At 44.3% G+C, this 26,729-nt stretch overlaps 1 protein-coding gene and 1 long non-coding RNA gene across 9 annotated transcripts in view; one reads left to right on the top strand and one right to left on the bottom strand.

The window, feature by feature from the left end:
* CUX1 (cut like homeobox 1) overlaps positions 1-11,011 on the bottom strand; it is a 283,190-nt gene extending 272,179 nt beyond the window's left edge. For all 8 annotated transcript variants that reach the window (XM_075032520.1, XM_075032513.1, XM_075032515.1 and 5 more), the window contains exon 1: positions 10,871-11,011. In XM_075032520.1, the coding sequence (XP_074888621.1) occupies positions 10,871-10,933 (63 nt within the window). In that variant the 5' untranslated portion in view covers positions 10,934-11,011. The remainder of the gene's footprint in view (positions 1-10,870) is intronic.
* On the top strand, positions 10,147-14,345 carry LOC142033001 (uncharacterized). The gene is made up of 3 exons (XR_012651059.1): positions 10,147-10,343; positions 13,023-13,171; positions 13,740-14,345. It is a non-coding gene; the product is annotated as an uncharacterized LOC142033001 (long non-coding RNA).
* Positions 14,346-26,729: the final 12,384 nt, after the last annotated feature.

Below are 26,729 nucleotides of genomic sequence, written 5' to 3'. Positions count from 1 at the left end.
TAAGGACTGTCGGTAATACAGACAGCACCCACAGTCTCGCAGGATCAAGACTCACACTAGAAAAGCTTTCTTCATTAGGAAAGTACAAAAAAATAAATTCTCATAGACCAATTCTTCCCTCCTTACTGTCTGCTTCACCTCGCACCTAATGCTTCTTGCATCCTGTGAAGCAAGAGCACAGCAGCCCCCTGAGTTTACCCTACAAAGCAGCAAGTATTGACTCACTTTTGAAAGGAATGAAAAAAAAGATATTCTGAGTTCAAGCAGTAATTATGAGTATAAAGTACATTTGCTTGAGAAAACGGGCAGGGTGTTGTGAACAGCAGTGGAGAGATGAGCTGAAGACACAATATTAGTAAGCTGCCCTTTTCCAACATCCGAAGAATTTTGATAGCAAGACTCCATGCCAAAGAAAACGTGCAGAAACCTATAAGCAAAAGAAAACTAGAGCTCCTGAAAGAGACAGGACAGAACTGGAAGAAGGGAAGGGAGGTGTAACTGGTGTATTCACAACTTCTTTTTTTTTTTTTTTTAAACATATGAAATACTTCTTGCACTCACGTAAAATAAACTAAGGTTACAATTGTGTAAGCAACTCTGCACAGAGGTCTCTCCACACAAAATCAATTGCAAGACTACTGGCTCCTTGTTTTTAAATGTTTAATATTATCCCATCTCCACAATTAATATTAGAAAAGCAACTATGCCCATACCAGACACAGCAAACCAAAGTTGAGCACTATCAATATTAACACGCACTCACAAAAGTTGCAACAGAAAGACATGTAGTTTGCTGACAAAATTAACATTAACACATTTCAGATCGTAGACAAAGGGTACATTTTGCTTATGCCTAAAAACAAAGCAAACATCTTTAAGTGATAACACAATACAAATTTACTTTGACATGCACATGCAATAAAATTTGTAAATACCCAATAAAAATAAAATTAAAAATAATTACAGACAAAACACAAGTTTTATTGAGCTATTCTGACAACGTTTGTATGTCACATCAGTGAAACAACATGAAAAAGAATTAAGTTGATTAAAAACATGAGATAAAGGAAGAGACTGAGAAGTAACTAGGCACAGCAGCAGACTGGTAGGGAGAGATTTGTCTCTAGTCACAACTTAACCATGGGCCAGGTTAGAAAAGGCAGCTCCTTCCGACTCAAGCTCAGCCAGAAGACTACGACTACGCATGTGTTAAAAATTAAGCACATGCGATAATGCTTACTGGGTCAGGGCCTTTGTGTTGTGCTAAATAGGGATAAAGCTTATTCACCTTTGCAAAGTTCACCGAGCTGAGCACACCAGACCTTCTCGCAGCGGTGCTGAGCAGGAGCTCAGCAACCGAGCCCAGCACCTCTCCAGCCTCATAGCTGTTCAGAAGCCAACACATGTGAAATGAGTAGGTGATCAATATTTCTGATGGCACAAGTAGACATCTAAATCATAACCTCTAACCCCGCTGACAGTCTTAGCAGGCTATCGATACTTAGATTACAAAACCTGAACAATTTGGATAATAGATATAAGTTGCTACAAGAAAAAGTTTCATGCTACCCCTTCATATGTGTTTTGTGAATAAAACATTCCAGCCTTCAGATATGAATGCAACACCTTAAACAAAAACTGCTCTGAGCACATCCCTCTCCTTCACCATTTTGGGGGCTCGCGTGCTGTCATTTACAGTCCTTACAACCACGGGAGCGTGGCTTGGATAAAAGCCCTGCTAGCAACTGAGGATCCTCCTTCACCTGAGCTGGCAGAGGCCAGCCTGTCTTTCTGAAACAGGGAGCTGTTTCAAACCTACGGCTGCAGCTAGCTGAGGACTGCAGTTTTAAATGATGCAACCACAAACTGTTGAATATTAAATCCAACTTTTATATCACTGGGCACCTATAATGTAAATTTTAAGCAGCCTTTAATGTGCAGAGAAATCTAAGGGAAACTTGATAAATTGCATATCTTGCCTTCAAACAGTATACCAAAGAACATGCAGGTATGTTTTAAAGTAAGAGTATGGGTATGTATGAATAACTCCAGATGATAACTTTGTAACTATTTGCAGGAAACATTTTCTCCCAGTGATCTAGTACCAATCATCAACAATATTCTTTTAGGACACTCAACTACTCAGTTCTTTTTTCACAGTCATTTCTATGGACATTGCTTCCAGCAACAAGCCTGAAAAGTACCTACGAATCAACAGTGGTATATCCTGTTCAATCCATTTAAAAAGAAAGCTAACGAAGGTGCAGAAAATGTAACAACAACTAAGTCTTATTTATCCACAACACAGAATTAACTAGTAGCAAAAAGGAATAGTAAGTGCTAACTCACAGTCTTGTATCTCACTGTGCTCTCAACGCGGGGGTCGGAAGCATTATCAATGTTTTCCAGATGAAGAAGTAAACCAGCAGAGGCCGAGTGACGTGCTCAGAGGCCCGAGCAGACCCATAGCAGAGCCGAGAACAGGCATGCATCAACTGCTAACTGCAAGACTGAAACTCCCAACTTATTTCGAAGTCACTACTACCTAGTAACTACGGCTCAAACTGAATCCGAACCAATTAAAGGCTTTGTATGTTAGTACCAGTCCCCCTAAGCATCACTGCCCAAAGTAAGCATTCACAATGTATAGATTTTTGATGGGTTGATGCATACCAGCTGAAGTTTCCCATTCTGATTAGAGAAATCTTTTGTTCTCCTTAAAATAATGGATCAGCAACACCATGCAACCTCAAATACCTAGCAGAAGTACCAGAGAGAGCAGAAGGAGTAAGACTTAACCTATCAAACTTCTATGCATTTCACCATATTGCAGCACTACCTTTTAACTTCGGAGTTTAGTTTCTATAGGAATAACTCAGGGCATTTCCATGCAAAACATACGACCTTTTTGCATCTATCTAGTCTGAGTCTTCATTTAAAAATCAAAAACAAAAACAAAAAAGTCAAAAGCTATCAAATTGGGTTTTGGTTTGGGTTTTTTTAAGTAAGAACAATGAGAATGCTTCTACTATTCACAATACCTTAAAATACCATCCAAATGGTTAAAAAGCTATTTAAGTCTAACAGGAACATAAGCCCTATTTGTCACAGGACAACATTAAAATCTGTCAGTGTACTCTGAAGTCATACCATCACCCTGGTATCTCACGTACAAATCTTCCCAGGATGTTTCCACAAGAACAGCTTGGTGGTAAACCCCAGGCTATCCTTTTATACGGTCAGTGAGTGCAGGTGAGCTGGATTTGATTGCAACAGTACAGCCAGGCATTTGTTGGGAGACCCTCCATACTGCCCAGCTGCACTGCCAAATATTTATATAAATTCTAAAATAAGCTCTCCTCCCAACTGCACTGCAATAAGTTTCATTTCCAAGTCCTAGGCCTAAGCTCACTCCTTAACTCCTTTGTTTCTTCACCACTTCCCTCTGTCCCATCTAGTCCTTTAAACAGCGTCATTTCCCCCACTCCGCTTGGTTTTGTTTTTACTTCCCTGCAACATCACTGTCCTCAGCTTGTCACGTGTGAGCCACAGACAGAAGCCAACATTTCTCAGCGAGCAAAGACCTCTACAATGTAAGCATCAGACGTGACTGAGGTTCCCTGTACGCGCACCCCCCAAACCCATAAAAGCAATCCCACAGCGACACGGTAACGCAGCAGCACAGGACCATCCAACCTCCACAGCTCAGGAGATACTATAAAATGTTAGCAGGAATTAGACCGCAGTTTGGTCCCACCCGCATACGCGTGCGCGATGCACGCCTGGGCTCACCTGACCATTAGCCAAACGCAAGATCACTGGGTTCAGCAAAACGAAGGGTCTAGCGCCACTGTGAAATTAGTCCAGCCATTTATCAGTACTTTAGCCTAAATTTTCATATCGTTCGCAGAAACCGTGTACTGGCGCTGCCAGATGCTGTTACGTCCAAGCTTGCTTATTCACTAAGGTATGTTTCCACACAAAAGATAGGAACAACAGGATCTGCTCAGCTCTGATGTATGAACTCCTCCGAAAAAGCCTCAGAGACAGCCATGGCCTACATCCTTGCACGCCTTAAAAAGCTCACAGCCAGAAACACAAAGATACGGGGGAATTTAAAGCATCTAAACACAGCCGCTTAAACATTTTTGTGCATCTGCTTTTGAGCTTTTCCTAGGAAGGGTAATCTTTACCTCTCTCTGCCCAGAGCAGACCCCTGTGGGTCCCTGAACCCCAGCGGGAGGGAGGCGACCACCACCCCAGCTCCCCCCTCCAGCCCCCGAGACCACAGCACCGCTCCGGCCCTCACAGCCACTTCCTCACTACCCCAACTGTCGACAAAGGCATTAAATTATCGCAAGGCAAGGAAGCAAGCAAATTGCCAGCGAGGCAAAAAGCTATTAGACAACATTAGTCTGAAAGGCTCCAACTTCAAACCTACGTCTGCTGTAACACATCCGCACGGAGCCGTCGGGCCATCTCCCGGCTTTAGCACCCTCGTACCAAGAAATACATTTATTCATGCTAAATACTTAACTCTGCTAAGTCACAGAAGTGACCAAGTAACAGCGCAGTAAGAACTGCTGTACCCTGCAAGAGTCAAATCAGGAGCATGATCAGGGAACCGCAGTGGATCTACTACAAATTCTTTCCTGCCTATTGCTTTCCCAGCAATGCACGTACTGTTCGACAATAGGGAAGACCACTGTTACATCCAAAAACCTAGACCCAACACCTGCACACTTTGTGCTTAATCTTTTATAGAAACTTACTGCTGTTAACATTCAGTTATCTCTCTGGACTTCCATGTTCTTCGCAACCCAAGCAATGTAATATACTGTATTTTCTTCATTGCAGCTAACAATAAAAGCAGAAATTACTAACTTATTTGCCTTGTCAAATCGGAGACAACAAAAACAAGCTGAGAACATGTATGTCACAAAATGAGGAAGATTTATCTCATCTTTACTAATTTAAGGACATTAACTATTCTGATCCTGATGTCTAAGTTCCTCTCATTTTTCCCAGTAAATTCAGCACCACACCTCCAATCCCACGTGTGAGCACTCTTGTACAAATCTCTTCACCCTAGACTCCTTGTCTTCTGCTACCTACCATTTCAGCATTCTCCCTCTCAGCTTCACATCTTCCTCCCTACTCCTTCATGCAATGCCAGAACACTGTCACTGTATTCTCAATCCAGAAAACACTGTATTTTCAACACCTCGCCCATGAAATATATGGGAAACAACAAGCACAAAGATAAGCAAAGAATAAAACGTAAAGAACACATGCAAGAGAAACCTGAACATGCAAGATGGGAACTTACTACCCTGCTTAAATAAAAAGGACCCCAAGTCAATGAGCGCTGCCTGCTCGGTGTCTTAAAAAATACTAAGCATCCATATATGTATCTGTTCTCTATCCAATAAACTGCCTTTATTTTCAGTCTCAATGTGATCAAACTGAAACTTTGGCTTATGCATTTTTCTACATCCACTTTTTGCATTACAAATCAGCTTGCAAATAAGGAATGATTGTTCATTGGAATTTTAGACTGCATGTAATTTCTTCTATAGCAAATGTTTCACCCATTACTTACTTGGTATTACTATACACAGCCAAGTAGTGCAATCTTTTTTCAAAAAAATCCCAACCATTACCACATTCCAAATCCTCACTACTGCATTTCTCAATACATTATCCAATTAACCACAGGCTTGGCATAAGAGCAGAGCGATTGAAACACACGCTAATTCTGCTACGTTTCAGATGGGCATTACTTCATTTGAGGAACAGGAAAGAAGGCTAGAAAGCTTTCAGAAATTTCTTTCCAAGGAACAGGACTCAAGGAATAGGATTCAAGGAATCCTACGAAACCCAAATTCTCGAGCCAGACATACATCAAGGGCCTTTCTTCTAGTATGTCATGCGTGTTGGATGTCCAGGGACCCTGACCACCACAACAAGCCAAAGCCTTCCTGCTGCAGGGAAGCAACAATAGCTATCAGAGTACATTGGCAGCGGTGCCCTGGCTTTTACATCCCTCTCAGTTCTCTGTATCGCATCTTCCTGCAGAACTACCAAGCTGCTTTCACGACACATCTCTGATCAGGTGGGGAGAGCAGAAACATGTTTACAGTAGCTAGAGACTCTTTTCTTGATGCACATTTAACTACCATTACAAATAGTAAAGCACTGTCCACTTGTAGGACAGAAACTACAAGTTCTACAGTGACCTACCTGCACAAATAAACAAAATTAAACACTAAGATGTGATTGCTCACTCCACTTCTGATGAAGCATGTTAACTCCTTCACTTAAAGCAAACCAGCTTGTCCTCTGGTGCAGTAAGATCCAACTAAAAGATGCCAACAACTCCACCTGTTTCTAATTCAATAATAGAAGTGCTTCAAGTATTTAGAAGCTACTCATTACTACTTAGTTTTTCCAGATTTTGTCACAAATTTTATAACTTTATAAGATCAATGGTTTACCTTAAACAACTAGTCACGGCCCGCATAGAACTAATACTCCATCCTTACTTTAATCTCGTATGATGCAATACCAGGATGAGATTTTAAAAAACAGAAACGCATGAGCAAGATTTGCCTTCAGATTTTCGTTCCCTAGCTTGATAGTAACAAGTTACGCTGTTCTGCTCAAAAGCAATAAGAAACTGTACTTTTTACCAGTATGCGTACCTGTCCTAAAAAGCTATGACGACATTGTGAGACCTGCGTTTATTGTCAAAATACTTCAACACGTACTTTGTTTAGTTTTCAAATGGTATTAACTTCTTCCATTCATCCTGCAGATTCAACTTAGATCTGGGAGCCAAGCTAGACTTACTCATGCAACACTGCTGCTCAAAAAGATAGGGCAGGACCAACTGTCTCCTCTGATACAGATATATTCACACACATATTCAGAAATATTAAGCAAGATCTTAAAGAGGACTGCACGCCATACCCGCGGGTACACGACGCTTGTTTTCCTGTTCTCCAACAGAGGGTTGTTTTTTATGGTGAAGGCGATGGCGACACCAAAACCTGCAAACTCGCAACAGGTCCACGCAACAGCAGGTAACCTTCACGCTGCTGTACGCCAGCCTGATTCAGATCACACAACTGCCTCCAAACAGGAGATGCAGTTTTAACTCGAGGGCAACAGCATTTCTCCAGTGATTTAATTTGCATTTATTGCCACAATATTCACCATTTGCAAGGGTCTGGTTTCTCTACGCACTAAGGTTCCCTTGCCATCAGTTATCAAACACGGGTCCATCTTCAACCATGTGGCAAACTGATGGCAGAAATGCCATGCTAATTCCACTGTTTCTTTAGGAAATATAACTAACCTTTACTAGAGAAAAGGGTTAAGTGTTCAGCTGCGTGCCTTTCAGGTACAGTCTCAAGTGAAGAGCCACGTTTGATACCTGTAGGAAACTGCCGTTTTTGCATCTCATATTCCATTTGTGAACAGACCTTTTTGTTCTTTAATCCAAGTTCTGAATTATTTAATCCTGCCTCCAACTCTTGAAATCTCTCTTCCTATAAACAAGAGGTTATTTAGTGAAAGGAAATAAATAATTAAAAGAGTCAGACCCTAAAGTGTTCCTGGCTCTGTTTTTAATTAATATTGATACAATCTTGAGAAACCTGCTGCTTAATATTACAAGGCAGGTCGAAGCTCATCAACAGTTAAACGTCTTCTTCTAACAGAACGTAGAAGAGGAAGTTGCGAGCAGACAGGGTGCGCGTCGCTCCGCTGCCAGCGATACGGGACTACACAGTCTCAGCTCCTCACAACTTTCTTATGCAGAAAAACGATAGCTTCAAAGCCATCTAGACCCAGAGCTACAAGAGCTGGAGTTTACAGGGCACAGCTGGAACTGCGTTAAGCATAAATCCTTCAGGTTTTTTGCCCTGGAACAGGGTAATGGAAGTGCAGATGAAAGCGTTTTTATTTTCTACAATTCCACACTCAAAATACGTTAGTACAAATGAATGATGGGGGAGGGAGGGAGGCATGGACAGTTCTGTAAGACTGAACTTCATACTCAGTAACGATAGTTTTTATAGCATATTGCTTCATCTGCAAGTGGGAGTAAGTATTACACTACCTCTTCATGCAGATGGGTGGATAACAAAAAAAAAAAAGCTAATTTGAAACAAATTAACTATTCTACATATGGATGAAGGTACTCTCTACCTCTCTGGTCACTCCAGGACTTTCCACAGACAGACTGCATGCAAAGTTAATAAACTTTGCACTGCATACAGATTGCCCGGTGAACCTGCCAAAAGGTGAACAGCCTCGATCCGCACCACATATAAATAATCACAAGTCCTCAAAAGCAGGTAATGAATATTGTTCAAACAACTTCAAGCCAGTGCTACCAGAATGCTTCAAAGAGGAACCTACAAGCTGTTCAAGTCAGACTGTCACATTTAGTCTGCAAAAACGAGATTAAGGTTCATACAGTGATACTCCACAACAGGTTTTACAGTATGCACAGAAATTAAATTATGATAAAAGTGAGCTATTTTTTACTAAAAACAGAATAGAACAATCTATCAAAATGCCATTTGGCTGCGTTCATTACATTTTAGAATTTAATTTACATGATAGATACTTTAGCGTAATATGTTTTAATCAATAAGCATTTCTGAAGGCTTTATTTTTACAGGAAATATTTAGACTTCTTCACTGTTAAATGTAACGCCACAGCAGTGACGTTAGGAGCGTTTATTTTCCTATGCTAAGCAAGTACAACCACACATACACAGAGGCAAAAGCAAAAGTCCACAATTAAAGATGTCAGACCTTGTTTAACTACATCTTAATTTAATCCATTTTATTTTATACAATTCTACATCTGGATCTCATTTTCTGTATTCCTGTAGGTATTCTGGGCCACTATTAAGAACCCTTTCAAGTTAGCAAAGTTCAGCCAAGTCTACCTTAATCCAAAGCCTTTAAAAGAAACAATAAAACATGGAAGGGGGGGGGAAGAAAAGCCTAAAACAAAACGCTACTTTACCCCACCTCCTAATGCACCTGAAAGTCAGAAGGGACCAGCCTCCCACTACAGATCCTACGTAGCACTTCCCGTTTTGGGGCTGCTGGGGCTTTTTCTTTTTCTTTTTTTTTTAATCATCGCTCCCGCTAGCTCACCCTCCACAAGCCCCGCCGAGGGGAGGAGAGGGGAGGGCGGCGGGTCCCGCTCCCCGGGCCCCCCCTCGCCAGCATCCCCTCACCTCCAGCGGGGCTGCGGCTCTGCCCGGCATCAACGCACCAACGCCTCCGGCTGCGGCGGGGCTCCGGCCGGGCACCGCCGAGCCCTCCTCGGAGGCGGGGGGGGGCCAGGGTGGGCAGCCGGCGGCTTTCGAGCCAATTTATTTAAACGGGAGGCACCGGAGGGTTTGAAGAGGCAGGGCAGCGCTTTCCTGCACCAATCAACTGGGAGAAACATGCATGTTGCAATCCCATTCAGCGGCGGGAGCAGCACCAATTCATCGTTTGACAACCTCCCCCCCCACACCCCCCCCCTCCCCGGGCCTTATCTATACCCCAGCAATTACATTAAACCGTGGGATCTGCCATTTCCTCAGGGCGCGCACCCCAAGGGTGAAGGGAAGCTGGTTTGCGAGGACTTTTCCCTCGGAGGAAACAGGACTTGTAGGCTGTTATGAGCCAGCACAGTAAAGCATCAATATTCCACTCATCTGTCAGATCCTGGACAGCAGGAGAGGCTGGAGAGCCCGTGAATTATGTAAGCGTGCCCTCCCGCCACCGCCGCCGCGGGGAGATGCCCCGCCGCCGGCCATGCCCCGCCGGGCGGGACGCCCCCGCGCCCCGCCAGCCCCTCACCGGCCCCCCGCGGCCGGCGGGAGCCACCCCGGACGGCGCTGCCCCTGCCCTCCCGCACACCCCCCCCTCGCAACCGCGCACACACCACACCACCCCCCCGGCCCCAGGCCGGGCGCTCGCCCCCTTCCCGCCCCGCGGGACCCCACCGCGGCTCCATCCCTCGCCCCCCGCCAGCTGCTTCCCCCCCCCCCCACCCCTTCCCCGCCCCCCGGCGCAGTGCCAGCGGGGCCGCGGCGCTCGCAGGGCGGCGTGAGCGCGGCGGACCAGAGCCCCCCTGCCCGCCGGCGGCGGAGGGCCGGCACCCCGCGGCGAGGCGAGGCGAGGCGAAGCGAGGCGGCGGCGGCCGGGCAGCGGCGGGGGAAGCGCCCGCCTGGCCGGCACCACAGCGCCCCCAGCCCCCGCCGCTCCGCGCCTGCACGCCGAGCCCGGCCGGCTCCCTGCGCCCCCACACAAAGTCCCAGCACTCGGTAAACTTTCCCCGGCTCCCGGGGAGAAAAGGCGGCGGGGAAGCGGCGGGAAGGGGCAGGCGGGGAAGGTGAGGGGGGGGGGGAGAGAGGGAGGGAGGCAGGCGGGCAGGGGGAAGAGGAGCGGCCGCCGGCAGCCCCGCCGCCGCCGCCGCCCGCCGCCCCGGCCGCCCCGCACGGCCCCGGCCGCCGGGGGGGAACGGGAAGCGGGGAAGAGAGCAGCCCGGGACGGAGCGGGCGAAGCGGCGGCGGCCCCGGCAGCGCCGGCTCCGGCGCCATCTTGGGCTGATCGATGAATTGAACAAAGAGGATCAATTTCCGATGGGGCCGGTGATCAATGGCGGGGGGGGGGGGGGGGCGGAGGGAGCGGAGCGCCGCGGCCGGGCGGAGCGGGGGGTTCCCTTTAGGCGGCGCGGGCCGGCAGCGGGAGGAGGAGGGGGAGGCCGGGCCCGAGGGAAGGCGGAGAAGGGAAGGAGGGGGGGGGGTCCGGCGGCGCGGCCCGGCCGGTGCGGCGAGCGGGGGAGCCTGACCTGCAGCTGCTGTAAATCAAAGCGCTTCCAATATTGAAACATCGATCCCACATTGGCCGCCATCTTGAGACATATTGAGACAGAGTGAGCGGCTGATAGAGAGAGAGGGGCTGGAGTTCAGGAGCCGGGAGGGAGGGGGAGGGAGGGAGGGAGGGAGGGAGGGAGGGAGGGAGCCAGCCGGGAGGGGGGAGGAGGGGCGGGGGGGCAAGGGGGAGGGAGGCGGGCAGGGAGCGCCCAAATCCCGGCCTGGAGCCCGCGCCCGCCCGGAACACGGACTCAGCCCGTGCGCTCGCGGGGGGGGGGGGGGGAAAGGGAGGGAGGGAGGGGGCGCCGCGCCCGCGCTCTCACAGGACGGACGTCGTCCCGTGGGTGTCCCCCCCCCGCGTGTCTGTGTGCGCCGTCCCGGGGGGAGCGCGGGGGCGCCCGCAAGGCCGGGGGGGGGGACGGCGACACGGCCCCGGCGGTGCGGGGGCAGCGGGGTCCGGCCGAGCCTGGCGGCGCCAGGCGGTGCGGGGAGCGGGGGGGGGGGCCCTGTGGGGCAATGCGGGGCGCAGCGGGGCAGTGCGGGGCCGGGGGGGACACACACACACCGGGCAATGCGGGGGGGCACCGGCCGCGGCGCGGAGCTGCCGCCGTGGCCGGCGCTGCCCGCAGAGCCCCCGGCGCGGTGCGCGGATCGTCCGCGGGTGCGGTGCGGCGGGGCGAACGGCAGAGCGTTCATTTGGTGCCCGAAAGACGCGGGGAAGGTTGTCAAGCCTCTCGGGGAGCCGGCAGGCTAAAATTAGATAAGTGGAGAGAGTTGAGGGGAAACAACAATGAAAAAGTACATTCGAGGCAGCCTGATTCACTGTGTCCGGGGCGGTACAAAATACGTCTTTAAAAGGGATTTATTTGAATGTAGACAGGCACTTACTCATAGGGCTAGTGCCACTGACCACTGCCTTGGAGGGGACGGCGCGTATGAAGGTTGGAAAATCGGATCATAGCTCCACGCAGGATATCCATAGAAACGGAGATTAAAAGGATGAAATAACTTATTTTGTTCTAAACAATAACGTTGCTATAAATACGAACGTTTTCCTTGTTCCCTTCCTGAAAAGCACAAAACATTTTACCAGGCTCATCTTTTAACAAAACAAACCGGCATACACAAACGGTCTGCAAATACATTAGCCCCCAAGAAAGCATTCCTTATTTCCTTACTGGGGAACGGGCAAAAACACAGTCTGTACCTGTCCCCTTTGAAATCAATAAGCTGCGTGGTATTTTTCCAAATACAGCTACTTTCACTGTTTTGCACTTCATCCGTAAAAGGAAAATATATCTTCCTCTGGGTAAGTGAGTGATTGTAGATTTTTTTTCTCAAATTGTTTTTGATCATCAAGTGAATTTAGTGCTCACTCGAGTCAGTGGGTTGACTACTTGAAAATGGCTCTGTCTATCTTTTGAGAAGTTACAGCAGAGACAGCGGCAGAGCAATTGCTACAGATTATTTCCCAATCTGCTGGTGTCCTCGTTTGGAGGAGCACCATTATTTCAGCCTCTATTTCCACTTTTTGCTGAGGCTGCTGCTTACAAAGATGCTAATTGCGATGGCGGGTTTTATGTTAATGGTTCCACGTAATGATCAGCCCGACAACTATAGACCTTCAAATTGTTAGTTGGCTGTACTGGGAATAAAACTAATGGCATTTGGTTATGAGAATGTCAGGCCTCCACCTGGGGAACTAGATTGGGCGCTCAACGAGACCGAAATCCAAGAGCCCCCGCACCATGGCACGTGTGGCTGTCGTGGGGCTGGACCCAGGGGTGCCTTTTGACAAGGAAGCCCCTTTTCCTCCGGAATTGCCCCGCTTTGAGGGAGAGCGGCTCATTGCTGGGGCGGTGGCTGTGTGTCCGCGGCTGGAATGAGGTTGGGGAGGTGTGGGGTGCCCGGCCGGGGTCCCCCCTGCTCCAGCGAGAGGGTGTTGGGTGCTGCTGAGCGACAGCCGTCTGCAGGGATGGAGCTGCACGAGCCTCCGAATTCTGACTAACAACGTAACCGGTTTGGTAGCTCTAAAATAGGATTTTAATCCTGGGAAGCATCATTTCACATTCCAGTGATCTAATCAAAATCCTTTCCTCTAATCTCTCCATGGTCCCCCCTTTCTAGATGAAAGAGGCTGGAGTTCCTGTCTTCACCCTTTCTCCGCTGCCTCCCTGTTCTACCAGTCTGTTCTGTGTCCAGGCAACTGCAAAAAGACATTTCAAAGACTCCTGCCGTGCCGTGTAGATGTTTTCTCTTGTTAGTTTGGACTGCAGGTGTGTAAGCCTCAAGGATGAAGTATCATGGTGCTGTTTTAGGTTCGGGGCATACAGTCATAGTACAATAAATCACATAGTAATGCTCCACTTTGAACGCACACGCACAGAAAAAGGAAAAGAAAAAAGCATCTGACCTGAATCATTTTCTGGAAACACATCTGGTTGAAATCCAAAGTTTTAAATTGAGTAATATTTTAAAATACATTTGGTAGGTATTAAATTACAGTGTTATATCTGGTAATATTTATGATACTAATGTGTTAAGCGGAGGTTTATATCTGTCAAGAAATATGAATGATTGTCATATGGGGTAACAAATGTATCCTGATATAAATAATATTTTATGATATTTTTAACATTATTGTAGTCTTTTTTGCGGGAGTTACATCTTGTCACTTTATTGCCAATTTGAAATAAAAGCTCTGTGGCTAGATACCAAAGCTTTTAGCTATATAATTTTGACTAAGTATAAACAGTACAACTGATTTTAGGAAGTACTGAGAAACCTTAACTCTGCCGGAAGACAAACGCTGAGCACCTATAATTCCTATTGTCTCCTGTGCAGGATCAAGTCCCTTATTTGCCATTTTGTGTGGCAGCAAGCCCAAGGAAATCTTGCTTGACAGCTCTGTTTTCTCAAAGTGCTGCATTACTTCAGGCTGGATTCTGCAAAGAACCTGCAGGGTACAGAGCTCCTTGGAGCAAGCGGTAATTTGCTTTGTGTTCCTGCTGAAATGTACCCATGGAAGAAGGATCTTGGAAAATTTGGTGCACCCTGGCAAGAAGACGGCTAGAATAAAGTTTCCTTGGATTATTATGTTTTGAGAAATCAGTCTCATCTGTTCATTTGAGGAAGGTTTTCTTAAGGTTAGATTTGATCTGTGTAAATGCTAACTTCTTTCAACGTGCACTAATAGAGTACTGAAAAAGTAAGTACAGTGTACTTGAAGTTTAAATCTAAAATGATGGCAGTAACTAATAGTACTTCAGTAATTCTTGCGACATCCAAAATATTTCTGAGTTTGTTGTACAGATTTCTTTTTCATTTTCTCCCAGGTATAGTCATACAGGCACTATTTTAGGAATTAGGCAAATATCCGATTAAAATTTGCTTCCTATTAATGTCACCATGTCATAAAATGTCAGTAATACAGATGTTTAACACATTTGCACATTGGGCCATCAATGGCAATTGGTCTTGTTATGCTTCATGTGTCGTCGTCCAGAATCCTGGAGAAAATGGACCTTTATTCCAAGGGTCCCAAACTTGTCAGAAACAATTCATTGTCACAGCTGCTCCTCTGGGCAGCAGTCTGCATTCATTAAGATATTTTGGACCACGAGTCTGGTTTTAATCACTGGACTTAGGCTTCTATTTGCCTTAGTGAATCTAGCTTATTTCCTTGGCCAGGACACTGAAAGATAAGGTGCTGCTTCTCCCAGCAAAGCTGTAACTTTGAGTCTTTTCTCCATGGATTCTTCTATTTTCTTCTTCTCTTTTTCACTTAAACTGACTCCCAAATTTCTACAGTTCCCATAAAAGAGTTCCTCTAGAGCCTTATCTGTACCCCTGTCTGCTGCTTGTCCAGCCCATTCCCTCCTGACTTCCATGCCTCTCTTCTTTGCATTTTCTTCAGCTGCTTCTTGTCCCCGGCTGCCTGCCTCCACGTGCCTGTGCCCGCTGGAAAGGAGTGCCTCATTCCAAAATCCCATCCCTCTCCACTGTGAAAGTCTCCTTCTGTTCACTCTTAAACAGGATTTGAGAGCAAAGCTGTGCTCCATCTATCCTTATTACACTGTGCCATTGCATAGTGAGACTCCATAGGGATGGCAGAGAATAGAGACAGCCAAACAGACAGATAATTTATGTTGCTGGGAGATTTAGCCCAAATTAAGATCAAAACTCGCATATGTCTTCCAAATCACAGATTAATTTTTTCCCAATTATTGTCACTGACTCCAGTTCTGCTTGATTGATATCCGTTGTAGTAGCCAGAGGTTTTGCAGCATATAAATTGCCAGAGGATTTGGCCAGTGATGTGGACACGATGATGTGTACGAGCTCAGGAAACCCCCTGAGCAGAAAACGGTTGGTAGCTGGGAGAGTACTGGGGAGAAGTATCCCATCTGCCTGCCCACTCTTCCCTCGGTGTCCCCTTATGGTCACTGGCAGAGACAGGAGACTCAGCTGGATGGACCCTTGTTCTGAACCGACGTGGCGAGTCCCACGTTCTTTGGTAATTTGTGAAAGTTTTAGCACAAATCATGTAAGATGGTGGCATACATGATCTAAGCATGAAATCCTATGACTACTGCGTAGCTACAGATACACACTGGTAGGTGGAAGAAAAGAAAGCAATTCTCATAGAGGGCAGGGAAAACAACCACAATTAAAAGCAAAGTAAATTTGGGTGGTGTGGTTACTTGCTGTTTAACTCTGGAGACATTTATAAGTATCCAGCATAACCCACAACAGATCTTCTTTGAGGATTTGTGGATTAACCCATACCAACAAAAACATGTGATGACATTGCAGCGGTATTCTCTGCCATGTACAGTAGGAGTTATTGAAGACCCCAAAAGAACGAATATATCACTGTGCCTAATGAATTGAGTCAGTCTTCCCAGACTGAATATGTTTGCAACATTTCTGTCAAATAGCTGCTTTTCTTACGGTATATTCTATCCAGATGCATGGTCATGTTTTGGCCAATGTAAGTAGTAACAATACCCATAGGCAATCAAGAGAATTAGAGAAAAGGACCTATCAGATTATCTGCTCCCTGTAGCTGGCAGTGAGTAACAGTTTCATACCAAATTTATTGAAGTGTATGGTTCATACCAGTTTTAATTTGTAAGCACTGTCCTTGCCTTATTGTCCTTTATCCCTTGTGCAGGATGATACCAGAGCTAGCGTTTTGCTGGACGGGAGGTGCGTTGCATCCTTTCTTGGCTGGGCAGGGCTCACACTCCCTCTAGCACTCTTCTCTCTGACTTAGGCTATTCTGTTGATTTGGGCATTTATCTTGTGTGTCCTTTAAAGGTGCTTGTTAGGAGACAAGTTAGTAGGTTATGTTCCCAGGCAAAATTCCCACCTTTTATCTCACTTGGAACCTTTCACTTATTTTTTACCTTTTACTGGTTTCTGTTAGGGTTTTGGTTTTGTTTTTTGCACATCCTTTTTTGTGGTATTTAACTCTTGCTATTCCTATCATGAATCTCCTCACCCTCTTCATGCAGCCACTTCCTCGCTTTCTTGCGCTTCCCATCTCTCCCTCCCTGCTCGGTCGGGGATCCATTTTGGCTGTGCTTTCTTCTCCGCTAACTCTGTCCCAGCCAGGTGTTTCTCCCAGTTTCTGCAGAATCTTCAGGTCCAATATTGCACATATACATAAGAATGAGAAGCCGAAAACAGCATTATTAGTTTAAATCCCTTTTTGTTTTCTGAACCTTGGCTGGGAAGATTATATTCTGCTTTCTTTGTGCCGCTCCCCCCGTGGCAGGAGAGCTGGTCTAGTGACTGTGGCTGGGGATAGGAGCTGCCTTTAGCTGCTGTCACAGGGCTCGTGACATGAAACAATTCACTGAATCTTCCCTCAGATTCTCCATTCTGTAAAACACTAGTGGTCACCGGGAGATAAAAATCTCGTGGTGACTGTCGGGCACTTGCATCTCGCGGCTTGCAGAACAGGGAAACTGCAAGAAAGAGATGGAGGGAAACACATAAATAAAGCAGCTCAAAGGCTGCTCCCTCACCTACCAGTTTCCCTTTCATTCGCTTCCAGATAGGGCCTATAAAGCGGGTGAGAGCAAAGCTGACGCTGCCTTGGAAAAGGAAAGAGAAAAAAGGTTTTTCTTTCACTTTCCAGTCACAAACACTTCATGTGAGGAGGCGAGAAGGGAAGATCCTCTGCTCCTTCCCTCCAGCTGGGCTTTTTGGTCCCCTGGTCCTGGCTTGCCGCCACCCCACGGTGGTCGCGCCCCTTGCCGTGGGTCCCCCGTGGGTGCCGGCCGTCCCCAGGGTGGCTCAGCCCCACGTCAGCACAGCCGGCTCCGGCACGTGGGTGCCAAGGGGAGAGGCGTCCGCGCCTGGGCCCTGTTGCAACACGCAGGGATGGGAGAGGAGAGGCAGACGGGTGTTCGGGGATGGAGAGACAGGTGTGTGCGGAGATGGGGAGATACCGGGACAGACAGACTCGCCTGCCGGTTGCACCGCTGTAAAACAAAACCCTGAGCGCAGGGCTGCAGCGCTTGCTGGAGCTATCGGGGCAGCCGGGAAGCTGGCTTTATTGTAATATGTGATGTTTAGGACGTGTGAGGTGGTTTTTCTTCCAATATTGAGCGTGAGATTTCATTTTGGGAAGCACATCTTTTCTTAGAAACGCAACTGTGACTGGCTGCACAACTGTGATTTTCTGCAAACACAACTGTGTTTGGGGTTGTTGCATTTGAATGCTAGGGTAGGAGAAACAGTAATTCTGGATTAATGCAGAAAGGGAGAAAATAGACACCCTTAGAGGAAGCCGTAAGTTCACTGCAGCTGGCATACACTGGCAAAAACGATGCTGCGTCCCACAGGAAACATTTTAGTGTGGAGAACCTCCTTTTTGAAGAGAGCTTACTGGGTGCTTGTCATGGCATACACAAGTGAAACAAAGTGCTTGGGATAGCGTATGAATCCAGTATTTCTTTAGTAATGTGTATGAAATTGATTTTTTTTTTCCCCTGGCATTGCATCATTTCCTATTTGGTGTTCAGGTGGTGACGGATTACCAAAAAGGGAAGGGGGGGGGGGTGTGTAGAAATCCATATAATTTTTTATATCTAAACATTACCTTCTCCTTTGGAATAAAGAGATCCTGTCTTATTCTGGCTGTGATTCTCCACATTTATATGCTGGCCCTTGTTTGCATCTGCTTGGCATTATCGTGGATTGGGGCTTTAACCTGATATGAATCCAAAGAAATTATACGGCAATTGATGGGATCACTATGAATTTCCAGGGGTGTAGGCTAGTGCAGACCATAGCCTATTAATCTTGTTGTGTTCTTTCTGTAAATAACAAGCTGGATTTGGCCCAACAAGAGTAAAACAAATTGAAAGCATTCATAAAGAGAAGTAAATGGGTTTAAGATGTAAGAATAACGTATTGGTGGGTTGTCTCCAAGTATCCAGTTTTTCAAAGTACCAAAGCATATAGAAAACTTTAGTTTAACATGTTCTTAAATGCCCTGCTGCATGGGGGTGGCTGCTGAATCAGGGCCATATGCATAAGACCTGCTTTCATGAATGGATTACATAAAAAAAAAATCAAAAAACGGCAAGAAGGAGAAAAATGTTCAAGGGCAGCCAACCTGGAGGAAACAAATATAATTTAGTTATGTGAAGTGTTTATAAATGCAGTTTATGAACACATATGAAAGAGTAATTTTTTACTTTTCAGACTGCAACTGTCGCACAGAAAAAAAACAATTGCTTATTTGTCTTCTTCAAGGATTTTTAGAGAATGCACTGCAGTCCGGATATTTCTTTTGACCTGCTTTTTCCTTTTTAATAGCTTATTGTTTCGTTGATTATTTCAGATTAGCTTTTTTTATGTGCTCTCCTTCATTTGTGATTGATAGAGAAACATTTACCTGGTTTATCTGAAAGTGGGAGTTTATTTTAAATTTTGTTTAAAATTTCAGGCTTTCTTTTCACATACATGGGTTACCAAATATGATCTATAAACCTTTTTATTTCTCTTGCATCATCAGAATAAATATGAAATGACACAGAATGCCTGGAATTGCAATAATGCAGTGTAACAGAACTGACTATCAAGCTTCATATATAGATTAGATTAATGTATAAATCTAATTTGATGTTTTACATTACTGGGCTAATATTTTACAGATGTAATGCCAAGTCGTTAAGTAAATGAAAATCATGGAGAGTCCAATTCTGAAAGGATTACTCAGGCAAAAATCCCTGAAGTCAAAGGGAGTATTGCCTGAACGAAGTCTGCAAAATTAGAACTAGAGCCATATTCCCAAAACAGACAAGCAGATTTATCTTAGAGATCTGCCCATGAGTTGAATTCTTGTAACAATGAAAGATATATAGGGAAAACGAACAAGTAGGTAACCTGAAATATAAGGAGAGACTGATAAGATCGCACCAACCCTGAGCAAGCACTTGTGTGGTTGGTGATGTCAACAGGAGCCCAAGCTGTTTTAATAAACTTGTTCATAGTTGTCCTATACTGTGTTTTATATACTGAAGTACATAGATCACGTAAGAGTTTAACAAGAAGAGGATTCGTATTAAATTTGCACATAAAATACCTCCATGAAATATGTGAAATGCTTTTCTTTTTTATATGATTCCAATAAAACATCGATCATAAAGCTCTGCCCTCCTGCTTCTTTATATTCAGTTTCAGCTGTCGCTTTGTGTTTAAAGTTTGAATTCATGACACTTGGCAGATATAATTTGGGGACAGTTCTAATTTGTGAAGAAAGACCATTGCTCTGCTTGCTCACTCAAGGACCATAAATAAGGAGAAACCCCACCAGAATTGGTGAGATGTTGCATCTGTATAAGAGACTGTTGGGCCAAATGATATAAACGGTCGCAACGCCTATGAAATACGTAGTATTGTGTCTGTTTATAGCTGCTCAGGATCTGGCCCACTGTCTTGGGTGGAGCTAAGCCAGGGATGATTTCTGCCCTTTATCATGAGTTTGCTCAGTGTTTTGCCCTGCAAATTCTCCTGACTCTTGCTGCCAAACTCAGCTCCCGTCTTCACAGTTTCATACTCTCAGTGTGAACTGATACTGGTGGAAATCCAAGGGTAAAAAAGTGGTGAGTATAAAGCACAAATCTGTAGCCTGGATCTGAGAGGAACAGCTTGACCACAGAGGAAGTTATTTGCACAAAAAGTATTCAAACAGATATGCACGGTTTACATGTGTTTAGTAAATCTTGTCTGAAAACTAGAACCAGCTGTATAGTATATGGAGGCCCTGATCCCCAGCTCCTTCTGAGCAGTGTTTCGTACATTTGGATGATACATTTCAAGTCACTTTTTCCATCTTTTAATTCGGGGGCTGCTACGGATTGAAATACGAGGAGCGTGATTTCCATTTCAGTTTGTAGTGGTTGTCAGCATCCTCAGGTAGCTGTTCACAGCTCAGCTTTCCTGCTTGTGGAGACATTCCTATCACAAGCCCTTTCCTCCTTACCTCCATCTGCAGCCTAGGAGCAGAGGTACGGCACAAAGCCCCTGTGGTAGCTCAGGGGCATGAAAGGAGCCTTTCATGCCAGGCTGGTCCTTCCATGCTAGTGTTAGGGCAACAAGCAGAGACTAGCTGAACCCTTAAAGCACAATTATCCCACAGCTTTTGCCCCATGTGATGACAGTGAAATCCATTGAGCCACTCTTGGTTCACTCCTAAACGAGAGGAGAACCAGGCCTGAAAGCTAAATTTGCATGCAAGATTAAGAAAGTTGTAGATGCAAGCAAGATCTTTTTTCTTTTTTTTTCTTTGTGTGTGTGTGTGTGTCTAACTATGCAACAAATTTTGTAGCTGAAATTTACATACTTCTTGATTCATGAAATTATGAGCAGCTGCTATTTTGCTACATTCTTAAATTGAAAAGGCAGCGAAGAAAAGAACAGACACATTAGGCAAACTCCATCTGCCCCTCATGTCTATCACTTTCCTTCACTCTCTCCTTTGCCAAACAGGATACAATGGCATAATCAGATGTCTTGGTTTGCCTGGGAGAGTCCCCAGATTTATATAGCTGTCATCTAAGACGGGATTTTTGTTTTTAAGGCAACTTCTTAACATGGTCTCTTGTTCTCCCCTGAAACATGTATACATATTTTCAGAGGAAACCACAGAACACAAAAGATCTTCAGGAAGAGAATAACCTTCAAAATGGCTTACAGGCTTTTGGAGGCTCCTGGAAGACTTCAGACATCTATTCTTTGGGATCTTAGGATCACTTAGATTTAAGAAGCTTTCCTGGTTTTATTTTTTTGCTTCCATCTTTTTATTCAGACTATGGAAGTGGAAAGATTTGGGGTGAGAGGGTAAAATACAGGATTCAGGATTAGGACACATGGGTTGTACTTCTAGCTTTTACAATGAATCTCTGAACAACTCCAATCTACAGGTAGTTCCATGCTTGGAGAAAAGGGTTATTTAATCTCTTTGGAGAAGAGAACTTCTATCTCTGGCATAGTTGCAACCAGCCTGACCCTTACTTTGTACTAAATGCCACTATACAAATAATAACACTATGTTTCATCATGATGTAAATGTTTTAATTTTCCATTTTTTGAATTAAAAGATGGAAGCCCAGATTTTTAGGCCTATTTAACACCTGGTTAAACACTTAACAAACTAGTAACAGCTGAGTGCATCCCTGTTAAGTGGAGTTTTTTTCTTTTTGTTGCCCCACTTAAGAAACAGTCATTGTCATTCAGTCTCATTAACATAAATAGGTTCCCTAGGAGATGTCCCATTAAAGTGGCCATCCCTATTAAGCATGTCCCAATTAAGTAGTGTTTATTGTATGGCAGGTTCCAGACCTCAAAGCAGAATAATTTTCAGTTCCTAGAGGGAAAAAAAATAAGTCAAAGAAATTACATATTTAAAAAAGGCTTAAATTGATACAAACTGATAAGAGCCCAAAAATGAAAAATGAGGGCTGACACTTCATCCTTTTGTTTACCCTGTAATGCTGCTTTTCTGGTTTTGAGTTAAGAATGTAGCCTACACCCTAACTATGAATTTCTTGGCTTTGATTTGATTGTGTCATAACTTAATGTTTTATGACTTACAATCACATTAGTCATAGGAGTCACTCAAGTTTAGAGATGATGGAAAAGACATAGGGGATAGACAAATCCATACTCAGAAAGACTAACAGTCTTGTGATTGAAACGGTGGGCTGGGACCCAGGAGATCCAAGTTCAGTGTCCAGGCCTGTGCCAAATGTTTCTGCCTCACTTAGAGCAAAACACCGAGACTCTATTCACAACATTATTTAGATACCTGAACAGACGTTTAAATATATTTTTGTATGCTTCCGTGCATACATAATCTATTTTGCTCTTTTCTCAATCAAGGCGGATTTAAGTCAGGGGCTTATTCAAGGTGCTAACAGACAAGCTTTGGAAAATCTTCCTGCGTTGGCTGAAGATGATACAACTCTCAGTTGTCTGCTGCCAAAGGCTACCCCTTATCCCCCCAATTATATTAGTGTCAGCCACTTTAGCATAAAATCTGGGTCTTTAGCACAAACCTACCTTCAAAGACCTGAAATTACTTGCCTTGATTTTTGTCTCAAAGTGGTGGAGATGCAGGCAGGTATCTCCTGCCTATTATGCTTCTGTGGGAGGTAACCTCCAGCGCAGAGACTGAGCGGAGGAGGAGGAGGAGGAGTAACGCCATCTTCAACAACTGAAGGAAGTTCAGCACATTTACACTTTCAGCCAAGGCATTTGCACCTCAGTGTTTACCCTGCAGAACTAAGACATCCCTTGTGTAGTTTTACCCCAAATTAGACAACCTGTCCTTCCTGTGAAGGAGAAGCTTGTACCTGGGTGGAGTTCAATAAATATATGAAAAATATGCATGTCGCAGGGCCACAAACAGAAATCTTTTTATGGCAGGACCTCCAAAGGTTTCTTCAGTAGAGGTAAAAATGGAAATACAACAGATTCAAACCTTCTCAGTAAACAGAATTTTGATTCGTACACAGTGATGCCTTCTCTGCATCACTCTTTTTGGCGTTTCTGAGAAACAGACAGTTTGATTTGCCCCAACTTATTTTCTTTATTTCACAGAATCATAGAACCATTTAGATTGGAAAAGACCCTTAAGATTGAGTCCAACTATAAACCTAACACTACCAAGTCCACCACTAAACCATGTCCCTAAGCGCTATGTCTGGAAACTTCCATGCAAGCTTCCCTGAAAAGCAATGTACATGTGTTAAATACCTTTCCTTAGTCTCAATAATCACTTTTTTTTTGAAAAGGAATTATTCCTGGAGTACAGTTTCATATCAAAAGCTGTGATTTGTACAATGGTGCACAAGTGGTTCACACATTTAATACATAGCCCATGCTCTGAAGAACCTGAAGATTCCTTGCTTTCGCAAGAGGCATAGTACTTCAAAATGAGGCTTTGTGAGTAGGTGGTAAACTTCCTTCTGGGTCACTAAGTAGCAACTGGGTGCTTTGAAAGCATCTCCCAGGAGCCAGGTAATCTGTGGTTGAGCGATGCAGATGTTCTACTGTGGTCAAATCAGAAAGAAAGACTTCTATCCTTAAGGCAGTAAAGTAATTACACCTGGTATCCTCATATCTTACTTCCAGTAAATAGGTGTAGAACAATGTGGCTTTGTAGTGCCCATTAATAATATTAGTAGTTGGCAGCAAGAGCCTCTGAGAGTCTTTACACAGTTTACTGAAACACTACATCACTATGTGCAGGAGAAATGGTTAATATTCAGAGTATTCAGGGGTTCGTCTCAGAACCAAAAGACCTGGCTTTGTATAAATCTTGGAAGTTTGTATGACTAGGATGAGAATCTCAGCAGAGGAAGCTTGCTCTCATTTCTTAGTGTCTCTTGCTTGAAGATAGACATTATGCTTACAACTATACCAGTCTGCATGTCTGTAGAAAGTGCAAAACCAGAACTGCAGCTCCAAAGTCCTGCTGTCCCTAAGAGAATTTCAAATCTGGATCCAGATTTGGGCTTGATATTTAAGATCCCCAATTAATCCGTTCTTTGTTAAATAGCAATACCGTAACAGCACTTGCTTAACCTCCAAGTAGACATTGTGTCAGCATTTCTGGTGTGAAACCATTTGTCTTGGGTTTAGAATTTGTCCAGGACTTCCAAAGCAGGTGCCCACAGTAGCATATGAAGACTCAAACGGGTCCCAGTGCAGAAAGCAAAGCACAGCAATGTACCTGCATTACTAGAGACTTGAGTATATTCTTTCAGCTCTGACACAAATCAACTGCAGGGCACTTTGACACATCCCAACCTTTCAGAGTGTATTTTTTTGAGCTCTGCTCATTATCTGAGCCTCCATTCAGATACTCTCAGCACAGATGCCTTCCTCATCAGCTCTGCACTAAAACATACAGTAAGTGAAATTCTGCCATATGTTAATACATATGTTTCAGTTTCAATAAGCATTTGATGCAGGGCTGTTTTTATTTTTTTTCCCAGGCAATAGAAATTACAGAGTTTATACTATTACCTTCACTCTCTATTTAAATATACTAGTGAGCTTAAATAAACAAATTAAGGTTAGCTATGTGCAGCATAACCTGTCACAATGGTGGAAACATGTATTGATTCTTAATGGTTCAGCATTTATCTGTTTGGTCCAAACCAGCTGGGGATGGCAGAGTCAAACTGTCTGAGACTCTCTGTGATGTTGTAAAATGATGGAGAGGCAGATAGCCTGGAGAAAAGGTGTAACCAGGATTTTCACTTCATCCCCACCTCAAATTTTCCCATCTGGCATATCACAACATAATGATGTGAATGATGTCATCAAACTGGGAAAGAGGATCTGAATGGGGTAGTTTTCTCCTTTACTGAACTTTGTAAGTTGGCCACAAATTGTAATTAGCAAGTGTCTACAGTTTATTTCTGGCGAAGGCTCAGTCCATTTTCCACAGACTGGAATCAGTCTGTTCAGCCACGATGATTCTTTTTGTTTGTTTGTTTGCAAATAAACTCTTGGAAAGATACTGGGCACATTATGAGATTTACAGATCAGTTGCTATGCACAAGTATGCTGCTTTTACAGCAGCGCAATACCTCTGAGTAATGCTTTTGATTGAAATAGAGCTACCCTAGATTTGCACCATTGTAGGAGCCAGATTAGGCCCCATAACTCTTGTACGCAGGCTTGAAAGCATCCAAGCAGTTATGAATGAAAGCAGCATTTGAAAGATCGAACAAAGAAAAACAAGCCAAAAAAAATATCCAACTTACATCAGCTTTGCCTGCTGGATTCTTTGCTTTACAACTAGAGAAATATCTAGGCAGACCCTCAGCTAGCAGAAGCTGGCACAGCTTTGTTAAAAATCAGTGGAGCTTTGCTGATTTATATCAGCTGAGAATCACTATCTGCCCCAATGACAAAATGAGGCATTGAACATAGTGGGAAGGCAATAGGGTTTATCTATGGTTACAGCATTAAAGCAGCATCATAAGATAAACTAATTCTTGTCTAAAGATTTCAAAAAAGAAGGTGTCTATGGGAATACAGTACTGACTTTGCTTTCTTGGTGTTGGCTTCTGATCACTGTGCCAAGACTGGCATCTTCTCTTCCCTTAACAAATCAGCATGGCTCCTGCAAACTCTTCATTGACTGCCAATGCTGTGCTACCAATAATTTACTGCTATTGAGAAACGTCTCTGCTTTCACTCTGCACAAGAGACTTTGCTCCTACATGCCTGGATTTGTTCAGTTACATACTTTATGAACATTATTAAAAAGAATCAAAGGATTCTTTTGGGTTAATTTTTCATAAAATGTCTCAAGCATTTGATAAATAAATAATCTTCTACTTAAAATGGGCATGAATTCCCTAAAGACTCAGAGGTGCAAGCAGGTATGTGCCAAGCCCAGCTCTCCTCCAGGGGGATGTATATATCTATATACCTGTAATTATAGGCTGATAATTATATAATTCACTGTATGTATATCATCATTTGTGAATAACTGGGTAAGCTGGCAACACAGAAGGGCGGGACTGTATCATAAGCTAATAAAAAAAAGCAATTATATTTCTTTCTGATCCAGTTCTCACCTTCCCAGTGAGATTGGGGTATTGTGCAATAAGTGAGAAATGAGGAACCTCAGAACACTTGGAAGCAAGATAAGCATCCAAATGCCTGACTGTGTCATTCAGAGCTCAGCTGAACTGTTTCAGTCAGGAAATTATGGGCTGCCATGGGAACAAAGGTCCCTTCCCAGATTACCAAAAGGACTCTGAAGTGGGTCAGAAATGTTACAGGAATAGGCTTTCAAATGGCATTTATATTATTTCCCAAGTTAATACAAGTTTGAATCTAAGCACTAAGGCTAATATGAGAAATTTCATTTCAGCTTTATGCAACATCTCCTCTCTGTACATAAAATTCACCCCCAAAAAAGATTCCTAGAAGAAGGCATCTCTGCAGTCCTGCCTGCATCTGTCACATCTAGTTTTATACTAACTTCACAAACTGCTTAAATGGGGACCATTTGTAATCTGTGTTGATGCAGCATCCTGCAGAAGGTGCTTTTGGAGCTGACATAACAGAAATCATAAAATTTTACATAAGCCTTAAAAATTTGATAAATTATGAACAAATGCTTTTGGTTTTTAATATACAGTGTTCATGCAAGTCTCTAATTCCTTTCCAAGATGCACAGCAGAGTGTCCCCAATTGAACCAAAATGTTCACCCACTATCTTAACTTTTAAATCCTTGGGACTGCTTATACTCTCAAAAGCCTAGAGAGAATGCCCAGTATCAG

The sequence above is a fragment of the Buteo buteo genome, chromosome 7 (assembly GCF_964188355.1).
Source record: "Buteo buteo chromosome 7, bButBut1.hap1.1, whole genome shotgun sequence".
In the NCBI taxonomy this organism is placed as follows: Eukaryota; Metazoa; Chordata; class Aves; order Accipitriformes; family Accipitridae; genus Buteo; species Buteo buteo.
This window is presented reverse-complemented; position numbering and strand designations above follow the sequence as displayed.